The sequence below is a fragment of the Phalacrocorax aristotelis genome, chromosome 1, assembly GCF_949628215.1.
Source record: "Phalacrocorax aristotelis chromosome 1, bGulAri2.1, whole genome shotgun sequence".
NCBI classification, from domain to species: Eukaryota; Metazoa; Chordata; class Aves; order Suliformes; family Phalacrocoracidae; genus Phalacrocorax; species Phalacrocorax aristotelis.
In genome coordinates this window covers 166,532,437-166,551,209 of record NC_134276.1, presented here as the reverse complement: position 1 = coordinate 166,551,209, position 18,773 = coordinate 166,532,437, and the positions used below count along the sequence as shown (strand labels likewise).

At 41.0% G+C, this 18,773-nt stretch overlaps 1 protein-coding gene across 9 annotated transcripts in view; it reads right to left on the bottom strand.

The window, feature by feature from the left end:
• The window catches only part of ANKS1B (ankyrin repeat and sterile alpha motif domain containing 1B), a 450,718-nt gene that overhangs the window by 22,876 nt on the left and 409,069 nt on the right, over positions 1-18,773 (bottom strand). For 4 of the 9 annotated variants that reach the window (XM_075080262.1, XM_075080270.1, XM_075080279.1 and 1 more), the window contains 3 exons: positions 12,411-12,485; positions 6,985-7,113; positions 2,841-2,912 (listed from right to left, as the gene is read on the bottom strand). In XM_075080262.1, the coding sequence (XP_074936363.1) occupies positions 2,841-2,912; positions 6,985-7,113; positions 12,411-12,485 (276 nt within the window). The remainder of the gene's footprint in view (positions 1-2,840; positions 2,913-6,984; positions 7,114-12,410; positions 12,486-18,773) is intronic. The other 5 variants (XM_075080273.1, XM_075080289.1, XM_075080295.1 and 2 more) reach the window with 2 other exon arrangements.

The window sequence follows — 18,773 nt, the reverse complement described above, 5'->3', positions numbered from 1 at the left end:
GAGATGCACAGTGGATAGCCAAGAAAATGTATTAAGACAGAGGTTCCCAGGTTTTGGGGTTTTTTTGTCAGTTTGGGATTTTTTTTTAACACATTATAGAAGATTTAGGATCCCCCTTCACTCTTAAGCTATAAGAGAAGGAGGCTGCTGTAAGCCCCTCTGTGGAGAGACGCGAGGGATATCTGCATGACACTTCCCTTGAGAACCAAAACCATCAACTGCAATAACTGAAAGCACAGGAAGCATCTACAACTAACAGGGAAGGATCTGCAGTCAGCAAACATGGCATATTTGTTGTTTCTCTGTATCTATGAATGATTAAGGAAGATCAAGATACTTTTTTTTTTTCCCACTGATAGGCTGCTTTTGTCCTTGTGCATCTGCTGACTGGAAGATATGCAGTGAATATCAACACTTTTTGAGCAGCATTAGGTAAAATATGGAGAAGCTATAGCCACACTGACAGAAAAATTAGGTACCTTAATTTTCATATATTCTCCTTAAAAGCCATTATGTGGCTGACTCCAGAAAGCTTAAAAAATTGCAGGAAGGACCTCAACATCATACAAGGTTATATGTGACGTACACCCCCCCCAACATGTTTCAGATTGCAGCATGCTATAGATTTGAAATATATAAATGGAAAAAAAAACAGCCCTAAAATTAAAAAATGTTGCTCTATCATCTTAGTACAACCCCATGTAAAAATCTTAATAACTCTTAAGACACTGGACAAGTGGACAGAATTCAGTACCTGAGTAGCAGTCAAATAACATATCTAGCTATTCTCTTCTTTTTTGTAAGTGAAATGTCCCTTTCAGTACATTTAATGTAAAATGTACTGAATAAAAGAAGACTATAACAATATAATAAAAGAAACCACATTTCAGTGGTACTAAATACAATAATGAACACCACAGCAAAACTTCAGCATGACTTAGGGCAACCTGGGCTCCAAATTCATAGACACCAACTTTCAGAACACAACCACGTGGAGAAAGTTTTGGAAAAAGATACATTTTTCTCATTGGGAAACTTACATTAAAACAATAATCTGTTCCTGTTAAGTCAATGCTTTTTGCTTCTGACTTGAAAAGGAATATTATTAAAAGGACTACGACTACATAGAAAGAATAGATGAAAACCTGATTTAAAACTGTTTTATTCAAACATTTTTACAATAAAAAACCCCTCAAACCAGAAGATAAACATTCTCACAGCACAAAGGTTTCAAAAGAGAATGTTAAAAATGAATGTATATAAACTCCATCACTGTCTTACATAAGTACCCTGTATGGGCACTATAGACTAATAGTGCGACTCCATTATTTTTCTAGAAAATTTGTACTGTAAATTAAATTTGTTTTCAGACACTTAATATTTCAGGTCTATAATTTAAATTTGCCAAATTCATTAGTTTAAAAAAAAGTATCTTAAAATGGCTATAAATTATTTAGGATTACTTTTTTTGATGTTAAGCTTCCTAGTTCAGTCAAATAACTTCCTGAAGTTGTCATATGCTACTGTGGTGTCAAATTCAGCCCTAAGATCTGCACAGGCATATGCCTAAAAACTTGAACTGCTAGTTCTGACAGTTTGAAAACTGGATTGGAAGATGGTATGGTTGCATCCTCAATTAATTCCCCATAACACATGTAAGTGACCGTAGATCCCTCCATATCAAGTTGTTGTTTTTTTAATTTTTAGAGGAGTTTAAGCCCAGGTAAGGAATGATTAGCATGTAATTAGCTGAAAAGCCACAGACTTACAGGCAATTTAGCAAGCATGAATTACTGCCACCCTTAGCTAAAACAGCTTGTACAAAAGTCTCTGTGCTGCAGATACGTAACCAATAGGAAATGGTTGTCTGATTGCATGAATTTTACACATCTTCCAGCTTTTTAATTGATCTGAATGCTACGTCTTGTGCTCAGAGGCAGCTTGCATAAAAGACGATCCGCGGAAGAAGGGATTTCACTCATTCATCTATGTAATTTTACACGTTTGGTAGGTTACCAAGCAATTATATTCTTCATTAATTAATCATGCCAGACCATAATATGTTACCATCTCTATGAACAGGTGCGTTCTCTTTACAACTACAGACAGGAAAAAATCGTGCAGCTGGCCTGTGGATTATTTTGAGTTTCCAGCAGCCGTTTCTTGGAGATGGACTAAGTCCCATTGTAATTTTCTGCAAACCAGTATCAGGCCAAAGAGACAGAGGAAAAAGTATTCTTACCAGTCTGAAGGAAACCTAACTGCTTTTCCACCCTCAGGTGAAACTGAATTAGATCCTTTTTCATCCTTCAATCAGTAAGTGTGTAAGTAACTCATAATTAATGGGAATACTCATGTCAGTAAAAGCATCCATAGGATTATGTGACTGTAGGATTAGACCATACGTAAGCAACAATGGCTTTGGTAACATGTTAATATATTTACTAGTACATATTTTCACGTAGTAAATTGAATCTAGATTATCATATATGAGCTATAAATTCTGTTTATAAACGCATGTGATATGGGCACATTTAAAGTATGCGGAAAGTACTTTGAAATGTATGTGACGATTCAACAGGAAACATAATGGATACATTTGTTTTTTTCTTAAGATACAACATGCAAAATAAAAATCTACCTTTAAGTTTTGGTATTACTTGAAATGAAGACAAAAGGCAGAACGGACTTCCTACTGAATACCAATGTAAATACAAGGGCAATGGAAAACAAATGGATAACAGAACATTATGAAAGCAAAAGGGCACAGTACAGGTAATCACAAGCTGATATTATTTAATATTATGATGCTTGAGAAAGGAGCAGGTTTACCTACTTACCCTCATCTTTGCACATGCATCCTGTGTTGACTCTGTGCCTCTTAACTCTTTTACCAGCATAGAACCTAAATACTAAAATAAAAATCCATTAAACTTAATTTAACTAAAATTCCAGAGCAGACAAACATCTGCAGAAATGCACTAAAAATGCGTTAAAAACCACAGCAGTAGCAGTCAACTTAATACATTGCTTTAGAGTTTTTTTCACTCTACAGTTCTCTGATATATCATTTAAACCAGTGTGTTAATCAACCTATGAAACAGGAATGCACAGCAGCAAGTGACTTGAATCAGATAGAGCCCTTTGAAATATCTGAGAGTCTTCTACCTTCTCACTTTAGTCACTCAAACAACAAGCAAATACTACAGATTCCATCTTTAAAAAGCCATTTGATTAAAAAATGGAGAATCTGCTTTTTTTAGCTGCCATCTGCCAAACTCATATTGCTATGTGTGCAATCATGGGGATGTGAAGGCCAGCAGCAATGTTAACCTCTGTGTACTCAATCTGTAACTAATTTATGTGCAAATAACAGAGCCCGATGTCAACAAACAGAGAAAATAGATCTGAACTGAAAACTAGTTTAAATCATTTCTTCCTAAGAACGGGCTGACCCCGAACTATTATTTTGAAGCCTCTACTGATCGGAAGGAGGGCTGGGTGAGAGGAAGCAGCAGGGTGCTGCTGTTGGGTCCTGGCTCAGCTCACTGAAAGCCACCATGCTCTCAGAGGAGCCGGCTTATCTCTGAGGGTACGCAAGGCAGTGAGTGCCTCACTGACACATCCCCTTTCCAGCCTGCCTCTTCCTCACTATGTCACTTGCTGGCACGTGCAGTTTGAGCCCTCCTGCACTCTGACAGCAGGCTCTGCTCCTCCGGTTTGTTCCTCTGGGATCTCAGTACCTCTCTGCACCACGTTTGAATGGTGCTGCTCCTCCAGGAATGGAGCTGGCTGCATTATCCCTGCTGTTCTCTCCTAGCACTGAGCCGTCTTGTTACTGCTAACAGGGCTGTGCGAGAGCCACGCTCTGCATCGCTCCTATAGACACTACAGGCACGTGCATTTGTTGATGGGCGCATGTTCATATAGCTCTGTGCAAACAGAATGGTTCTGTATTTCTATACAGTGTCACATGCAAACCTGGCACAACTGGGGATAGAGGACAAGAAGCCACCCCTCGTCTTCTCCCCAGACACAAAATGTCTCTGCATTCTCACTGTAGTGCAATGCCATGGCTTCTCTTAAGTCTTCAGTCCTACATGAGCAACATGGGACCTGAAGAGAAGTCATGCCACTGGTGAGAACGCGGTAGGTGAGCTGCAGGAGGAAAGACAGCGCTGTGGGCAGGAGCCTCTTCCCAGCCGATGCTGCAGCCCACCACTGCTGCCTGACCCTTTTCATTCTACCGCACTCACTCTCCTTGGAAACTCAACCAGACAGCAAACCAGCTTCATCTTAAACAAGAACCTGTCAAAAATAACTTCAGTTACAGCTGAATGCAAGCTGGAACTGAACAGAAAGTGTACTGGTTCAACTCTCTAGTCTTCTGACCTAAACTATTTTCTTTAAAGACTTCAGTTCACACTGTGTACCACAGGAGTCTCTGACCTGCAAGAAAATGCATAAATATTTCAATGTAGACAGTAGTCAACACAGTAATTAGTGAGCAACACTTTTCAGGGCATTATAAATGGAAGGGTGGGCAACATCAACACTACCAGATAAGCACAAGCAGAAAGGAACAAATGAAGGGCATTCTTGGAGGACTACAGATTCATAAACCAAGCAGCTGTGACTCCAGCTGGGGGATTGATGGTGACATGAATAGGGCTTTGGGCATTAATTTGATGGGATGGCTTGATATCGCCCTTGCAGAAGAGCAACTAATTTAAAGCAAGCTCTGCAATTAGAAAACTAAACACAAGTGTATTGAGTTGAGCTGTATTTTTCTCTGGATCCTGCTGTCTGACACCTTTGCATCCTTAGCTTTTTCTGGGAAGAATGCAATTCATTTCTATTTTTTTATGGACTACAGCACAACATATTGGTATTTCCTTGAAAGCTACCAGTTGGTCAGGCATCAGGTGAGAAAAAGCAGTGCTTTTGAGCTCATGGCAAAACAAAAGGAAGAAAGAGACAAGACGGGCAGCTCAAGTCCCGTCTGCACAGCAGCAAAAAGCCTCAGCTGCAGGCATTCAGAAATGCTTCCCAGGGTAGACTGTTGAATAGACAAACAAATCACGGAGGTACTGTCCAATATAGTTGTCAGAAAACCCTGAATTTCTAAGATGGAATTTTACTTTCCTTTGACTTGCTGTGCTTTTGGAAATGTTCCTTCTCAAAGACCCAAAGCATGTAGGAGCAATGCAGAGGACATCCAACAGTTCCAACAGTTCAGCTGAGGGTTGTGGCATACAATGAAAGCTGCCCCCATTATAACTTCCTAGCCAGGGTTTTACTCTATGAAGCTGAGGTCGATGCATCCCAGGGAGCTGAGACAATGCCCTGGGTCATGGTCCTTAGGGAAGGACGGCGTTTCCTTAATCATCGGTAACTTGGATGTTCCTGGTCATCCCAATTTAATTTCTTTAATGATCCACACACCTTCCAATCTTCCACAAAGGTTACATTTGATTATGAATTTACTGCTGGATCAAGTAATGAGATGAGGTTTATCTCAAGATAAACTTCACTGTTCACTTTACTGAAAACTATGAAAAATATTTAAAGAACCAGAAGTCACTAAGCTTCCTTATCAATTTGAGGTGCTGCATAGGAGAGCAAGACTGAAAGCAGGTGAGCTGCACCTTGACTGTGACTTGCTGAGGAAGGCAGAGTTTCTAGTTACTGTCCAGGGAGAAGTCACTGCATTCATGGCAATTTCTACCCCAAGAAGCTCTGATGGAAGATACTGATGTGCTCCAGCGAGACAGGCCTCTAACACCCCTTCTGCCCCTCCTCAGTGGGAGCCAGGCTCTGTCTCACCTGCAATTAGGCTCTAATTGCTACTTTTCTGGATATGCTTTACATCAGGTCCAGCAGCCCTCAACTCTCCCCCAGAATGCTCCAGTATTTGGTGAACAAAAAGCACTAAGTATCCAAGCTCCTTCAGGTGAGCAGGAACTAAAACCCACGTCCCAGACAAGTGGTTAAGCCCCAGCTATTATGCTAGAGGCACTACGACTACTGAGCCCCTTTCCTTTGTAAAAGAAGTCAGCCTTACTTCATAGGTAGCAGCTTCTGAAGAGGACACAGTGGTCTGGGGAAGCACCTTCAGCAACTTTAACAGTGCTTTCCAGCAAAGTTGGCAAGGAAATATAATTGAGTTTAAATAGGTGGGCTGAGGCACCTCTTCAGCTCCCCAGATGTACCAGCCCTGCCACCCTGCTGATGGGGAACTCAAGGCTTCAGAAAACTGTTTTTCATTTAAAAAATAAAGTCTTCCAATACAACGTTTTGTACTTCAGGAGACCTTCCTCTCCTTCACAAGTGTTTATAACAGCTGAAGAACACTAATAGTCTTTAGCTGTAGAGGGAAGCTCCGTTTCTCCAGTGACGGGAAGTGGGAATCAGTTACAGCTATCGGGAGGTAAAAATAAATACTCCCTGCTCTGAAAGAACTGACTGCTACTCATACTTCAGGTAGTCATCAGTCCAGGAGAGGTCTGAATGTGCCCTTGTCCCATGGACAGAAAACACTGCTTCAGGACCTTGATCTCCACCTCCCCTAGCTCCCTTCCCCCAAAACGGGTGTATAAAATTTAGGTAAGGCAATACTTAAACTACTCTGCACACAGCATTAAGGTAGGCAGATTGTTTTATTCTTCTACCGTAAGTACTAGATAGGGATTTTGACAGGGAGTGGTGTTTCACTGTCACTTCTACAACACTTGGCCACTTATTCATAGTGTCGTTTCTCTAACACTATTGCTACATGGACCGCAATGTACCACAAAAGTGACAGCAAAAAGTACTGTGCATCCTTGCTTCTCATTTATTACAATTAGAGTATTTCAGAGGAACTAGTCTGTCTCATTAGAAGTGACTGAAAAAATATTATAAATTAAGAAAATCAACAGTCTATCAAAATCTAAAATTAATAGACCTACCCCAAATCAAACCACTAAATTTATCAACACTTACAAATGCTTTATAATCGCATGACTGGAAGATGAGTTTCTCTGGATGATGTTGCCAATATTGTACAGGCGTTGATGCTGTGGCTTCATTTGGAGGTCGCAAGGTAATTGAAGGCTCTCCCCAGTCTCCTGTCTGAAAATCACAGTTGTTCCAGATATAAGAAAAGTTGCAGGCAAACGCGCTCCAAAATAGCCCTCCATTGCTGTGCTCAATCAACAATAATTTATTTTCTACACATAGAGACATGTTACTAAAATAACAGAATACAACTCCTACAACGTTTTTCATGATTTAATTTATAATCCAAAGTAATCTACTGTAGTGCTTAATAAGGCTTTAATTATATCTATTTGCCTTGAGAATAAAATCATTAGGCACTGGAAATGTTCCTTAAAAACAACTGTTTACAATACATATATGAGGATGAGAGCACTTGAAAAAAAATCATGAGATGCACAACAATGCCATTCACAAATTCCGCTATGTGTTTTACAAGCTTTTCTACACAGTTAATAAGTCTTCCATTATCCAGCACATATAACCAATAACTAACTTTCCTAAATGGCTAAATAACTGAGACTTTGCTTTGATCTGAAGACTTATACATTCTTCAAATATATGAGGCATTCTTTAATCTCTTTATGAATATTTACTTTGATCACCTTCTCTTGATTTCTCATTGTAGAGTTACTAACATTGCCCTTCCACATTCATCATTCTCATTGATATAGGTGATTGCCTTCCTAAGCTGTCATCTCCCCTCTTTCCTCAAAGCCCTCAGAGAACATAGGTAGGGCTGCATTTTGCTGCCAAATATTTTCATAGGACACTCTTCTCCCTTCCAAAAAGAGCCAGTGCAGGCATCGGCACAGGAATGCCCCACAGCATGCCAGTGCTGGTCTGGCTCTCACCTGCCATTCCGTATTTTTGGACATGGCTTTATTGGACCTGGACTGACCTCTGGGCACTTGGGGGCTCCTTCCACCTTGCAGGCCCATGCAAAAAATTTTTTATTTTGAGGTTATTTTTAACTTAGATCTCTTGTACTTTCTGTTCACATATGTCCACGCTACCCATGTCCTCAACACCAGGGATGCTGCCAAACCAGCATCAGTTCACCTTACCTGAAAATGACCCAAGTATGGAGTCCTTCTCCTCTTCCCAAGTCCTCTTCCCTCTGCCACCAGCCCTACTTCTCCCCTACCCTGTCTGGTCTAGTCTGTCTCTGAATTTCCCTCTCCTGCCCACTCTATCTTTTGGGGATCAGATTTCTCCTTCCTGATCCTCCTTCCTCCCCTGCTTGTTCTCTCTAAAACTATTTTACCCTCTCTTCTATATGATTATTTCAATTTGAATTACGCTACTTCTTTCTTTACCTGCACTTATCTCTGTGTATTTTCTACGCATGTTATATTGTTAAAATATGTGTTGAAGCTGGCAAGGAATTGTCATCAGCATTTCACACAGAATATGGCTAGAAGTTAAGACTTTTAAAGCAAAAAGAAGTTAAGCATCAAAAACACATGAAGAAATTCTCATTGAAGACATTCAAAAGTCTGGCAAACTATCACGTCTTACTAATTAAATCAGGACAGAGTAAACAAAACAAGTACATCATCTTGATGTGTCACAAAATAATGAAATGACACACATTTGCACAGCTCTGCAATGAAAAGCAAGAGATAAATCTGGAAACAACATTACCCTGCTGATACGGTAACTTCAAGCAAGTGAACATCATAAAAAAAGTTGAACCTAGTTAATGTTGGCACTATTAGCACATATACAAATTATACCATATTGTAATTTCCGTTTTGCCTAGTTAAGTTGCTTATATGCTTTGGATAAGACTTCAACCTCACATTTTGAAAGGAAAGTAACAGGAGCAATTGCTCCAATTTTTAGCATTCTGTAGCCACAGAAATGAATCCTCCTGACCACTAATGCATAAAAACCTTCTATTATATTTAATCTGAAGTGGGAATTTGATTTCTTTAAGAAGCAGCTCTTCTTATAAAATAAGGTTTCAATCATAGTACAAGGGGTAAGGATCTGCATCCTTGTTAGTGGAATTTGTATTTGACTACAAGAGAAGATGGATCGCACCCATCTCCAATTCTCACAGTGTGCTCAGCTGTCTCTTATGAACTGTTCTAGGCCATAGCTAAAGAGACCACTTGAAATAGTCCTTTTTTTCCCCTAATACTCCTGCATGTTCAGTGTAGGGAAGCAGATCTCAGGAGATGCATCCCATCCAATGGAACAGGAGTAAATTCAGGACAGAGAGCTATAAAAATGCATCTTTTGACCACCAGTCTTTCCACCGAGGAAGCATGGGGATGGCTGTGAGGTAGGACCAGAATTTTCACAGAATAAGCAACCCTGGGGAGTGCTCCAAACCCTTTTGTTGCACTGGTCTGCAGGTGACTTCCCTTGCATACAAAAAATGGACAGTAGTGACAAATTAAGCAGGGTACATAAGGAGTGAAATGAGTACATAATTTTACAGTCTGACTCCCTTTTACATGAAAGATATTAGAAACATGGAGAATCACATTGCTTCTGTCTGTAAATGAAGGGCAGTAAAAAGAAGAACAGTGATTACCTCTCATATTGATTCAATTTTGTAAAGCAGCTAGGAAGCAATAATCACAAGGAAATGAGAAATAATCTTCAATCTGGCTAATAAAACTAGTGTATGAGACACTTAGAGAGGGACTGTGGGGAAACCATTCATTTGTATCCATTAATTGCTCTACAAATATATAAAATCATGCTAGTACCTACTCCTTTTAAATTAGACAAAACAGAACTGATACGATTGTTGTACATGTCTCTAGGATGATCTAAATAGGCAAATACAGCTCAGGTTAAGTGAACGCAGATACAGGATTTCTGCTGTTCCTGACAGACCACTGCACCTGAAGACCTTTCACGTGTTTCGGTGTGTCTTGTAGAGGGAGCAGCTACTACGAAAAGCCACATAAAATTAATCATAGGTATAGATTATTATGATGGATGAAGAAGACACGTTATACATAGTAATAAAATTTTCTTTTGTAACTGTATCATAAGTGGTTTTTAATATTCAGCAGAAGTGGCTTCTGGTCTCCTTTCCTTTTGTTTCTTACCAAACTGCTTAGATTTTTAAACTGTACTATTGCTAGTATTCATTACCTCTTTAGGCTGAGTTATAAAAGGGTAGTCTCCAAAGCCCAGATCCATGAAGATGTTTAGAAGTGTAATTCCCATTACATATTCCCCATGCAATTTCCTCCCCCCCTTTTTTTTTTTTTAAGGGAAGAATGGCTTTTATACAAGTTTTAGATAGCTAAATACTTTCATAGATCTGGACCTAAAAACCTCTATAGGAAGAAAAGGAGCTCCTTGGCTGACTGACTCTAGTCAGATACTGAAATTCTGAGATATAGGATGAGGTGACGGCAATTAACTTCAGGTAAAATACAAAGTAGGAACATCTTTGACCTAGAGAAGATTTGAAACAAGTCTCAGCTCTGGGCTAGAAAAATACAAATTACTAGTAGTTCTAAATCTGAGGAAATGGTGTGGGTGATATACTCGGGACCTTCATAAGAACCTAAACCACTTTCAAGCAGTATAGAAATGTTCGTAAACTGCCATGCAGGAACAACTATGATGTTGGATTTAATTTTTAAAAATAGATATAATAAGATAAGGATTTTCTGGTTTGAATATTTAATTTGCAATTCTAAGAAATAATCAAACATTTAAGCTTATGTATTTTTTATGACACAATATACGTTAGGAGATTTTTATCTCTCTGATGAAGTAGAAAGGCAAGAGATAATTTATTCCTCATCTAACTTTATAGCTCATCAGACAGCTGTGCAATTTATCACGTGTTTTTTGCTGTACTGCCTGTGGTTTAGTATCCTAACCTCCCCATGTCTTTAACCAGTGCCTTTCCTCTCTCTGGTCTCAGTTGTCTTGAGAAAGAAGCTATTTTGCTCCACATTTTGCAGATACAGAATTTACAATCACAAAACAGTGTCAGGTCAGGTGCCAGAGTGGTAAAGATTCAATCCTTTTACAGTGACAACTTTTAACCGTAAAGGTCATAGCCTTAAAGACCAGTATCTCATGCTCTTGCAGTCCTTCATAACGCTGAAAATGGGCAGACGTGCACTTCTCTGCTCTAGAAAGGGTCAGATGCTTGATGTCAAATGAGCTACAGAGGCAGATTACTGCTATTAGGTAATTTTTTACAATCGTTGCACATTATTCTATCTCATCGCATTCTCTGAGAACTGTATTTGATTCACATTAAAGGCACCTGGATGCAGAGGTAAGAAATAATCTCAATACAACTTCCATAAAATCTAACACCTACCTCATTTTTTTATGGAAATGTCAAGTTAAAAACCCTCCATGCTGCAGGAAAATTAAAAAGGCCTGGTTTTGAGTGGCTTGAATGTAGTCCTTTTTAACAAGGAACACGTCTTATAACTTTTCACCTGTTAAAGCCTCATGCCTAGTTATGGTAACATGCATTAGTCACCATGACAACAATAAACTGGAGCACACATAGATACAATGCTCTGGCTGAAAAATTAATAATTTTCTCCCTGTAAGAATTTTGAATGTTCTGTGGACCAGCAAATCCTCATTATTTGCTTACATTTTAATTCCTAGAGCAAGAGAAATTTTTTCAGGTCCTTATATCTTTGGCTTTTCATATAATGGAAATGGGTTCGTGGCATACTTACATTTCAAAAGCTTCTAAAGCTCGGTAGCCAAAAGGGCCCTGCTCTGGCAGAAATACTCCAAGGAGGCAGTTATATGGCAGAAATTAGGAGAAATCTACAGCTCCTCTGAAATACTATGCTTAGTGAAATCTGAACGACTGGCTGTCATCCTCACCACGCTGCAATATGGATCACCACGTTTGCTCTCACGTGCACAGCAGGTGTGCCTCTGTCACAGAAGTGATGGAAATTCAGAGCACCATCAGCGTTACCTCTAATTCCCCAAAAGTGCATCTGCAAACCCGGCGTGCTCCTCAGCTAGGCAAAGCCTATAGATTAACACAGAAAGGGCAGCACAACACATTGTGGGGGTGAAACTGTGCAAACGGAGCTGTTTACACGGTTTCTCGCTTTGGAAAAGTGAGCAAACAACAACATCAGGAACAGAAGTCAAAGCTCCCCCTGAGCGAGACTGCTGCTGGCAATCCCCCCACGTCCTGTATGTACACCATACAGCCAACAGATGCTAACCACACGGCACGATACACGAATGCGCGCACACACAATCCCAAAAGAGGGCGGACAAGTTACGAACTTTTTTTTTTTTGGTCATTTCAGCGACGTGACACCCGCAGATAACACCACGGCAACAGACTGTACATCCATAGAGTGACAACATAGCCATTTATCACTGTATCTTACATTATGAACCTGATGAATCGATGAGAAAGGATATCCTGCATTCTGGTTGGTCCAGATCTCACAGACAGAGGACTGCTAATATAAACAGAAAACTACATCTCATCTTGTAAATATTAATGCACCGCAACTGCCAAAAGGCAAGAATTAAGAAAAGGCTTGCAATAACATTAAAGAAGGAAGTAAAACAGCTGTTAAAAGTAATTTTTATTTATTTGCTGACAAAATATTTTCGGACTGACTGGAAGGAAACATAGCTTATTCAGAGACTTTAGAAGATGTTTCAAACTGTGAGTACAAGAAAACAATTTAGTCAGAAGCACTGGTGATGCAAAGAGATAAAGTTATGCAGGCATAAACAGAAAATGCAGAGAGCTGAAGAAATATTTGTTACTTTCAGTTTTTGGCAGGGAAGAAGTTTGAAGTCAACATCCCAATTAAGTTTTGAGATGTGAATCTCCCTGTTGGAGGCTTTCACAGGGATAGAGGAAGGGAAAAATGTGGCAATACAGTCAACAGGAAAAATACATTTTCTTTGAAAAAATCACCAGAAGAGAATGCATTGCAATTAAGTGAAGCAGTTGCCCACCATCTCCTTCCAACAACAGTTCCTTTGCATACAAAGATACAGCTAATATTACCTTTGGTATTGACCACGACCCCGCCATGTAAATGAAAGATTTCAGTCTACCATCTACGTTATTGTACAGAGAGTCTGCAGTAGCAAAGCAAAGTAAGCATACCGTAGCATCTCCAGCAAAAGCAGCAGAACTAGGCAAGCACAGCATTCACCAGCATCTTTTACATATTTCCTTGTTTGGACACTCATCAAGAAAGCATCTGTGACACCTCAGCAAAAGCTAAGATAACATTTTACAGTAGCCAGGCAACTAAAACAAAGCATCAGACGTCGGATCTGCCCACAGTATCTTCGGCAGGCAGCAATACAAGGCAATAAACACGCATGAAAAATGCAACTGCAGCACCCAGAATAGATAGCAATTAATGTATCAGTAATTTAAAAACAGAAAGAATGTGCATTGCTGATTCTTGTCAGCAGCAGCAGCAGGAATTTAGCACCGATGCTCAAAACAACCCAAATAAGTGCAACTCTTCTTAGAAATATGGCTCTTGCTCTTACCTTTTGTAGCCTGAAACCTGGCTGCCTGGCTGGTGACAGACTAGGTTATCACTTCTGGTTACGGAGCAGGCTGGCATCCTCTGGACTGACTATGGAGTGCTGCCAGACAGGCTGGTGGCTGCCTAATGTTGTTAATTGTCCCTTATTTCCTTCATGATTTGAAATGCATGTGCGCATCCCTTCTCCCAGCTTAAACCTTCCCGTATCGGGTTAATTTCTTCTCCCCCATCTTGTTTTCAAAGTTATTTGCTTCTCCTTCGTGATAACGCAGGGCTCTAAATTTTGATAGCATTAGCTAATAAAAACTGACTTTGGTCCACAGTCCTCTACCTCATCCTCTGCAATTCGCTACAACACTGTCCTCCTCCATGTGATGAACATGTATTCTCAGTGCAAGACCAGGAGCAAACACCACTCCAGCTACTTCTGCTGTGCCGTTATTTGTACATTGCACTAGTTGGCACTAATGACCTTTTATTCTGTATGTCAGGCAAACGGACTTCTGGATGCTTCAGCCCTGCCCATCACTGTGGTGCCTGTGTTTGTTTGCCTTAGGGGGGTTCCCGAATGGGAATCCATGGCATGAGGTTGTGCCTCTGTTTTTCAAGAAAAAAGTAAAAGAAAAGGCATTTCCATGCCAGGTGCAGCATCCCCAAGCATCTGGTAATCAAGAAAGCATACTGCAGTGCTATTTGGACACACTTGCTGAGGTCCTGAAAGGAGTAAGGTAAGGCAGCATGGTGCTGTATGCTAGCAGATGTTTTATTTCTCCCTGGTGCTTGTGGTGCTGGCATGGGGTTGCTGTGGTGCTGTCATATCATACAGCCGGTTCTCACTGTCTTGGTATTCTGGAGACAAAGGTTGTATCCTTAAATACTGCCCCTCCACAGGATTTGGCTTCAGGGAACGGTGTGGTGCCTCAGCTGGATCAGCTGGGAGCCAGTGCCTGTCCCCACACAGCAGAGGCGTGCAAGGCTCTCCCGGCAGCGCTGCCTCCGCCGCAGAGCAGCACGGCTGCTGCACCGACACAGCGGTGCTGCGAGAGCGGCCCTAACCGTGCTGCAGCATGTAAACATGTAAATAACACCAGATACATCTATCGGCTGCTTTGGTGCTAACTGAGGAACAAGTAACACCACACTGCAGTAAGTGTGTTTGCAGGCTTTTACTTGATCCATTTCAAAACAGGGCAGGGAATCAATCCTTCTTTACACACACTAATGGTACCCACCCTGCCCCTCCCTCCCCAGCTTATCTTCTCACACGCATAAACTCATGGGTTAGTGCACCCCCCCCCCGCAAGAGTTGGAAGCTCTCAGTTTGGTGCCCTTCTCTGGCCTGGGGGAATTCACACCTAGGTACCTCACCTTCCTCTTTCGCAGGTTAAAGCAGCAAAAGATAGGCTGTCTTCAACCCCTTTTATAAATGAAGGGAAGACCTCCTTATTATTTTTAATTCTTTGGAGGAAGAAGAATGCATAAAAGCAGATGCTTGGAGCGCTCACCTTTGAGAGACAAGTTCTGGATCTAGGCCTCTGCTCCAAGGACTGTTCAAGTGAACTGTCCCCATCACACAGACCTACCTCCAGAATTAAAGGTTTGGATGATCTAGGATTAAGCTAAGTCATCTTTAAATACAGGTGACTTGATTTATTAAATCAATAATAAATCAAGCGAACCAGCAGAGACCGAGAATTTCCCACGACTGTATGAATGCCCAGTCAGAAGGGCAGCAGTGCAAAACTCATTACTCAGTTCTGCACTCATTAACGTTTAAATAACTAAGGTACTGAAATGCAGTACAGAAGGAACATTAATTTTACAGCAGGTAATGAATTCAAATTCAGAAACCAAACTTTGCCTTGCATCACTGTAAAAATATTTAGCATTTACTATATACATATTTTATGTCTTCAAACTGCTGAATTTTTTTAATGAATTATGAAATCCCCAGAAGCACTTAAAGTTGCATACCCCTGTGATGAAAAGGAAGGAACCAAGGAAGGGAAAAAGGTTAAGTGAGTATCTGAGGCCAGAAAATAGGCAGTAGGAGGGAGCATTGGGATTAGGTTTCAAACACTGATAATTTTCAGCTCGCAAAACATATGCCCTCAAAAAGAAGGAAAATAATTCAATCTGTGCATGCACTTCCACCGTAATAAACACAAATACACTTGGGTGCCTAATACCACTGACACAGAGGGTTCTGTGAAAAAGAGCTTAACAAAGAACATTTTCCTAAGTAATATGGTAAAGGAGAGCAAAAAGTAGCATCAGCTACTGCCTGATTAGTATCACACATGCACTTCTCTTACTCTTCCCAAAAGATAAATGTGTACATGTAACATTGCAACAAGACTCTGCTATCATGATACTGTTTTTGTCATAGCTATAGATGCGCCTTGTATGAAAGATTTCCCTGTCTAGTCTCTGTGAGCCACAACTCTGAGAGACAGGAGGGGCAAAGGAAAGGGGACAGGGAACGACCTGCACTGCACAGCCCCTGCCATGCATGGTACAAGTGGCTGGTTAATGGTATGAGAGGGACGGGTGGAGAAAGGGAGGGAGAAAGGGAGGAAGGTGAGGCTCTGCGTTGCCTGCTCTCTGCTCACACACCTTCCTTCCCTTCCCAGCAATCACAGTTCTGACATGGTCTCCTAATCACTTTATGACTGTCTTTTAAAAGGGTTAAGGATATTTTCACTTCTATTTAATTAACTTAACCTGCTTGATTTCAAGAAAACATATTCACATAAGAAATATTTCCGATTCTTCTTGCTAACTTCCTCTGTGGCAGAAGACAATAGGGCATAATTATTTCAGACACCTGTTGTATAGTCAGTAGCCAATTATGTTACAAAGTGTTTGCACATTTCCATCTGCTTCACGTCATTCTAATTACTCATATATTTACTGGAAAAGCTGTAGGACAGTATATATACAGGTATTCAACGTTGTGGGCCATGTTGGAGACAAGTGTTTCAAAAGGTAAACAAAACTATCTAAAGAGAACTTACTTTAGGCTTCATCCCTATAGACAGGGAAGATTTGGTTGAGCATCTAAGATAGAAAGTATCTGTACCAGAAGTGATCACAAACCAGAAAGAGTGATCATAGAAATTGTACTTTCTAAGAGAGAGAAAGGGGGAAAGCAACAGGAAAGAACACCTGGGCAGCATAGGCAGGAGGAACAGGAGCTGGGTAGAAGACAGTCCTGATGTATTCAGCACAGCTTAACAAACTTCATTCGACTGCACTTTCGAAGATGTCACAGATTTACCTAAACTAGGAGCAGTTATCCTCAGAAAGTCATAGAAGATACTGAAAGGACCAAAGAAGGGCTAAAAGAATATTTAAGATGGGAAAAAAGAAAGATTCAGAAAGCCTAGTAGGAGGGACCAGCAAGTTACTAGAAAAGTTGTTTAAAAATCCAGTCACCATCCCCTGGTCCTCATAGCCTATGAGACCTTTTGATATTGCTCCTGGCCACCTGAAATAGACTTAGGAATATGTGCATGTATGTGTGTATATCTATATAGATGTATACATTATTGAGGATAACAAAGAAAAAGAGTATTATTGCCTGCTGTGTGTTACCTGAGAGAGCTTCTATGGGCCAAGAGAAATTCAAAACGTTTATAATGAGGTTGCTCAGTATGAATCATCTCAGATCAAATTTACTTCCTTTGTTGGAAGTCAGGCCACTAAATCAGCAGCAGCAATGAGAAGCCCAGCAGGTCCTGGGACATTGATGGTACAACTCCTGATGCGGTGACACGTTACATGTCCCCTACACAAAATAGCTTCAGTCAAAATGGAGTGGTTGTACAAGAAGTTGAAATGCACGTTTAGAGAATAATTATTGGTATGGAAGCACAAGTGGACTGGAACATGCTGCTGGAATGTGCAATGACCTGGTCCGTTTCCTGGCTTGGAAGAGAGCTCAGGCTCTCTGGGGAGGATCCAGGAGTCAAGGACTTTCCAGACAAGTTAAGAACTGAAAATGGATTTGACGAACTACAGAAATTAGTCAGATGAAGTTCAGTAAGATAGGAGTATTCCTTGGGCAAGTAAGACTAAATACATAAATAAAATAGCAAATAAATTAGGAGAGCAGTTTAACAGGGAGGTGGGGGAGGACACAAAAAGATTTGGAAGTTTCAGTATAATTCAAATTAAATACAACTGTCTTGCAAAATAATAAGCAGATAAATCACAGAATAATTCAAGTTGGAAGAGAGCTCAAGAAGTTTCCATTCAACTGCAGCTCAAAGCAGGAGCAGATGTGAGATGAGACCAGGTTGCTCAGGGATTCATCCAGTCAAGTCTTGAAAACCTCCAAGGACAGACACTGGACAGCCTCTGTGAGCAACCTGTCCCCAGCCTTGCCCATCCTCCTGGGGAGGAAGTTTCTTTTGCCATCCAGTTAGCACCTCTCCTCTTCCAGTTTCTGTACCCAAAGTTGCCTTTTCTCCAGCTAGCCCTGGTCCCCCAGCCTCTCCTTAGAGGGCAAGTGCTCCAGCCCTCAAATATCTTGGTGGCCCCTCGCTCAACTCCCCTCTTCTAAATAAAAAAATGAGGTATTTAATAAAAGTAGCATATTGTAACTCATGGGAAGGAACTTTTGTGTCATATGCAGCCACCAGCGAGGTCTCATATGGGGCAGTGTCGAGCGTTAGCCACTGCACTTCAGGGAGGATGGAAGGACACTGTGAGAATCCAGAAGAAAGTAACAACAAACACAAGTCTAGAAAATGCCAGGGCATGGTCCTGGTTAGGTAAGTGTCGGTCCCCAATGGTCTGTTCATCCCGGAGCTGGTCCAAGAAGTTTGTTGATGGTTCCTGATCTTCTGCTGCCTTCTCCACCTCTCCCCAGCAAGGCTTGTTCCCTCTCGCACTTCCATGTCACAGAGCTGGTGCACAGGGAGAAGAGGAGCTGCTGAACATAACCTCCAGGCTTATTTCCCTACTGCCTCTCCCTCTGTGTCTCACCGCAGGGCTGAGCCTCGGGAAATCACTCCCATCTCCTGACACGGTAGCCCCAGCAAGGCGCAGGAGGGAAGGAGAGCAACAGCAGCAAACCCTGCTCCTTCTGATGCACATTATCTAACTCGCTAACTATAATTCAGTCTAGCTCCAGAAATGAGGAGAATTTTGGATCAAATCCCAGAAAAAAATCACTCTTGGCATGGTGAACAATCTTTAAAGGTGCAACAGCTGAAAGAA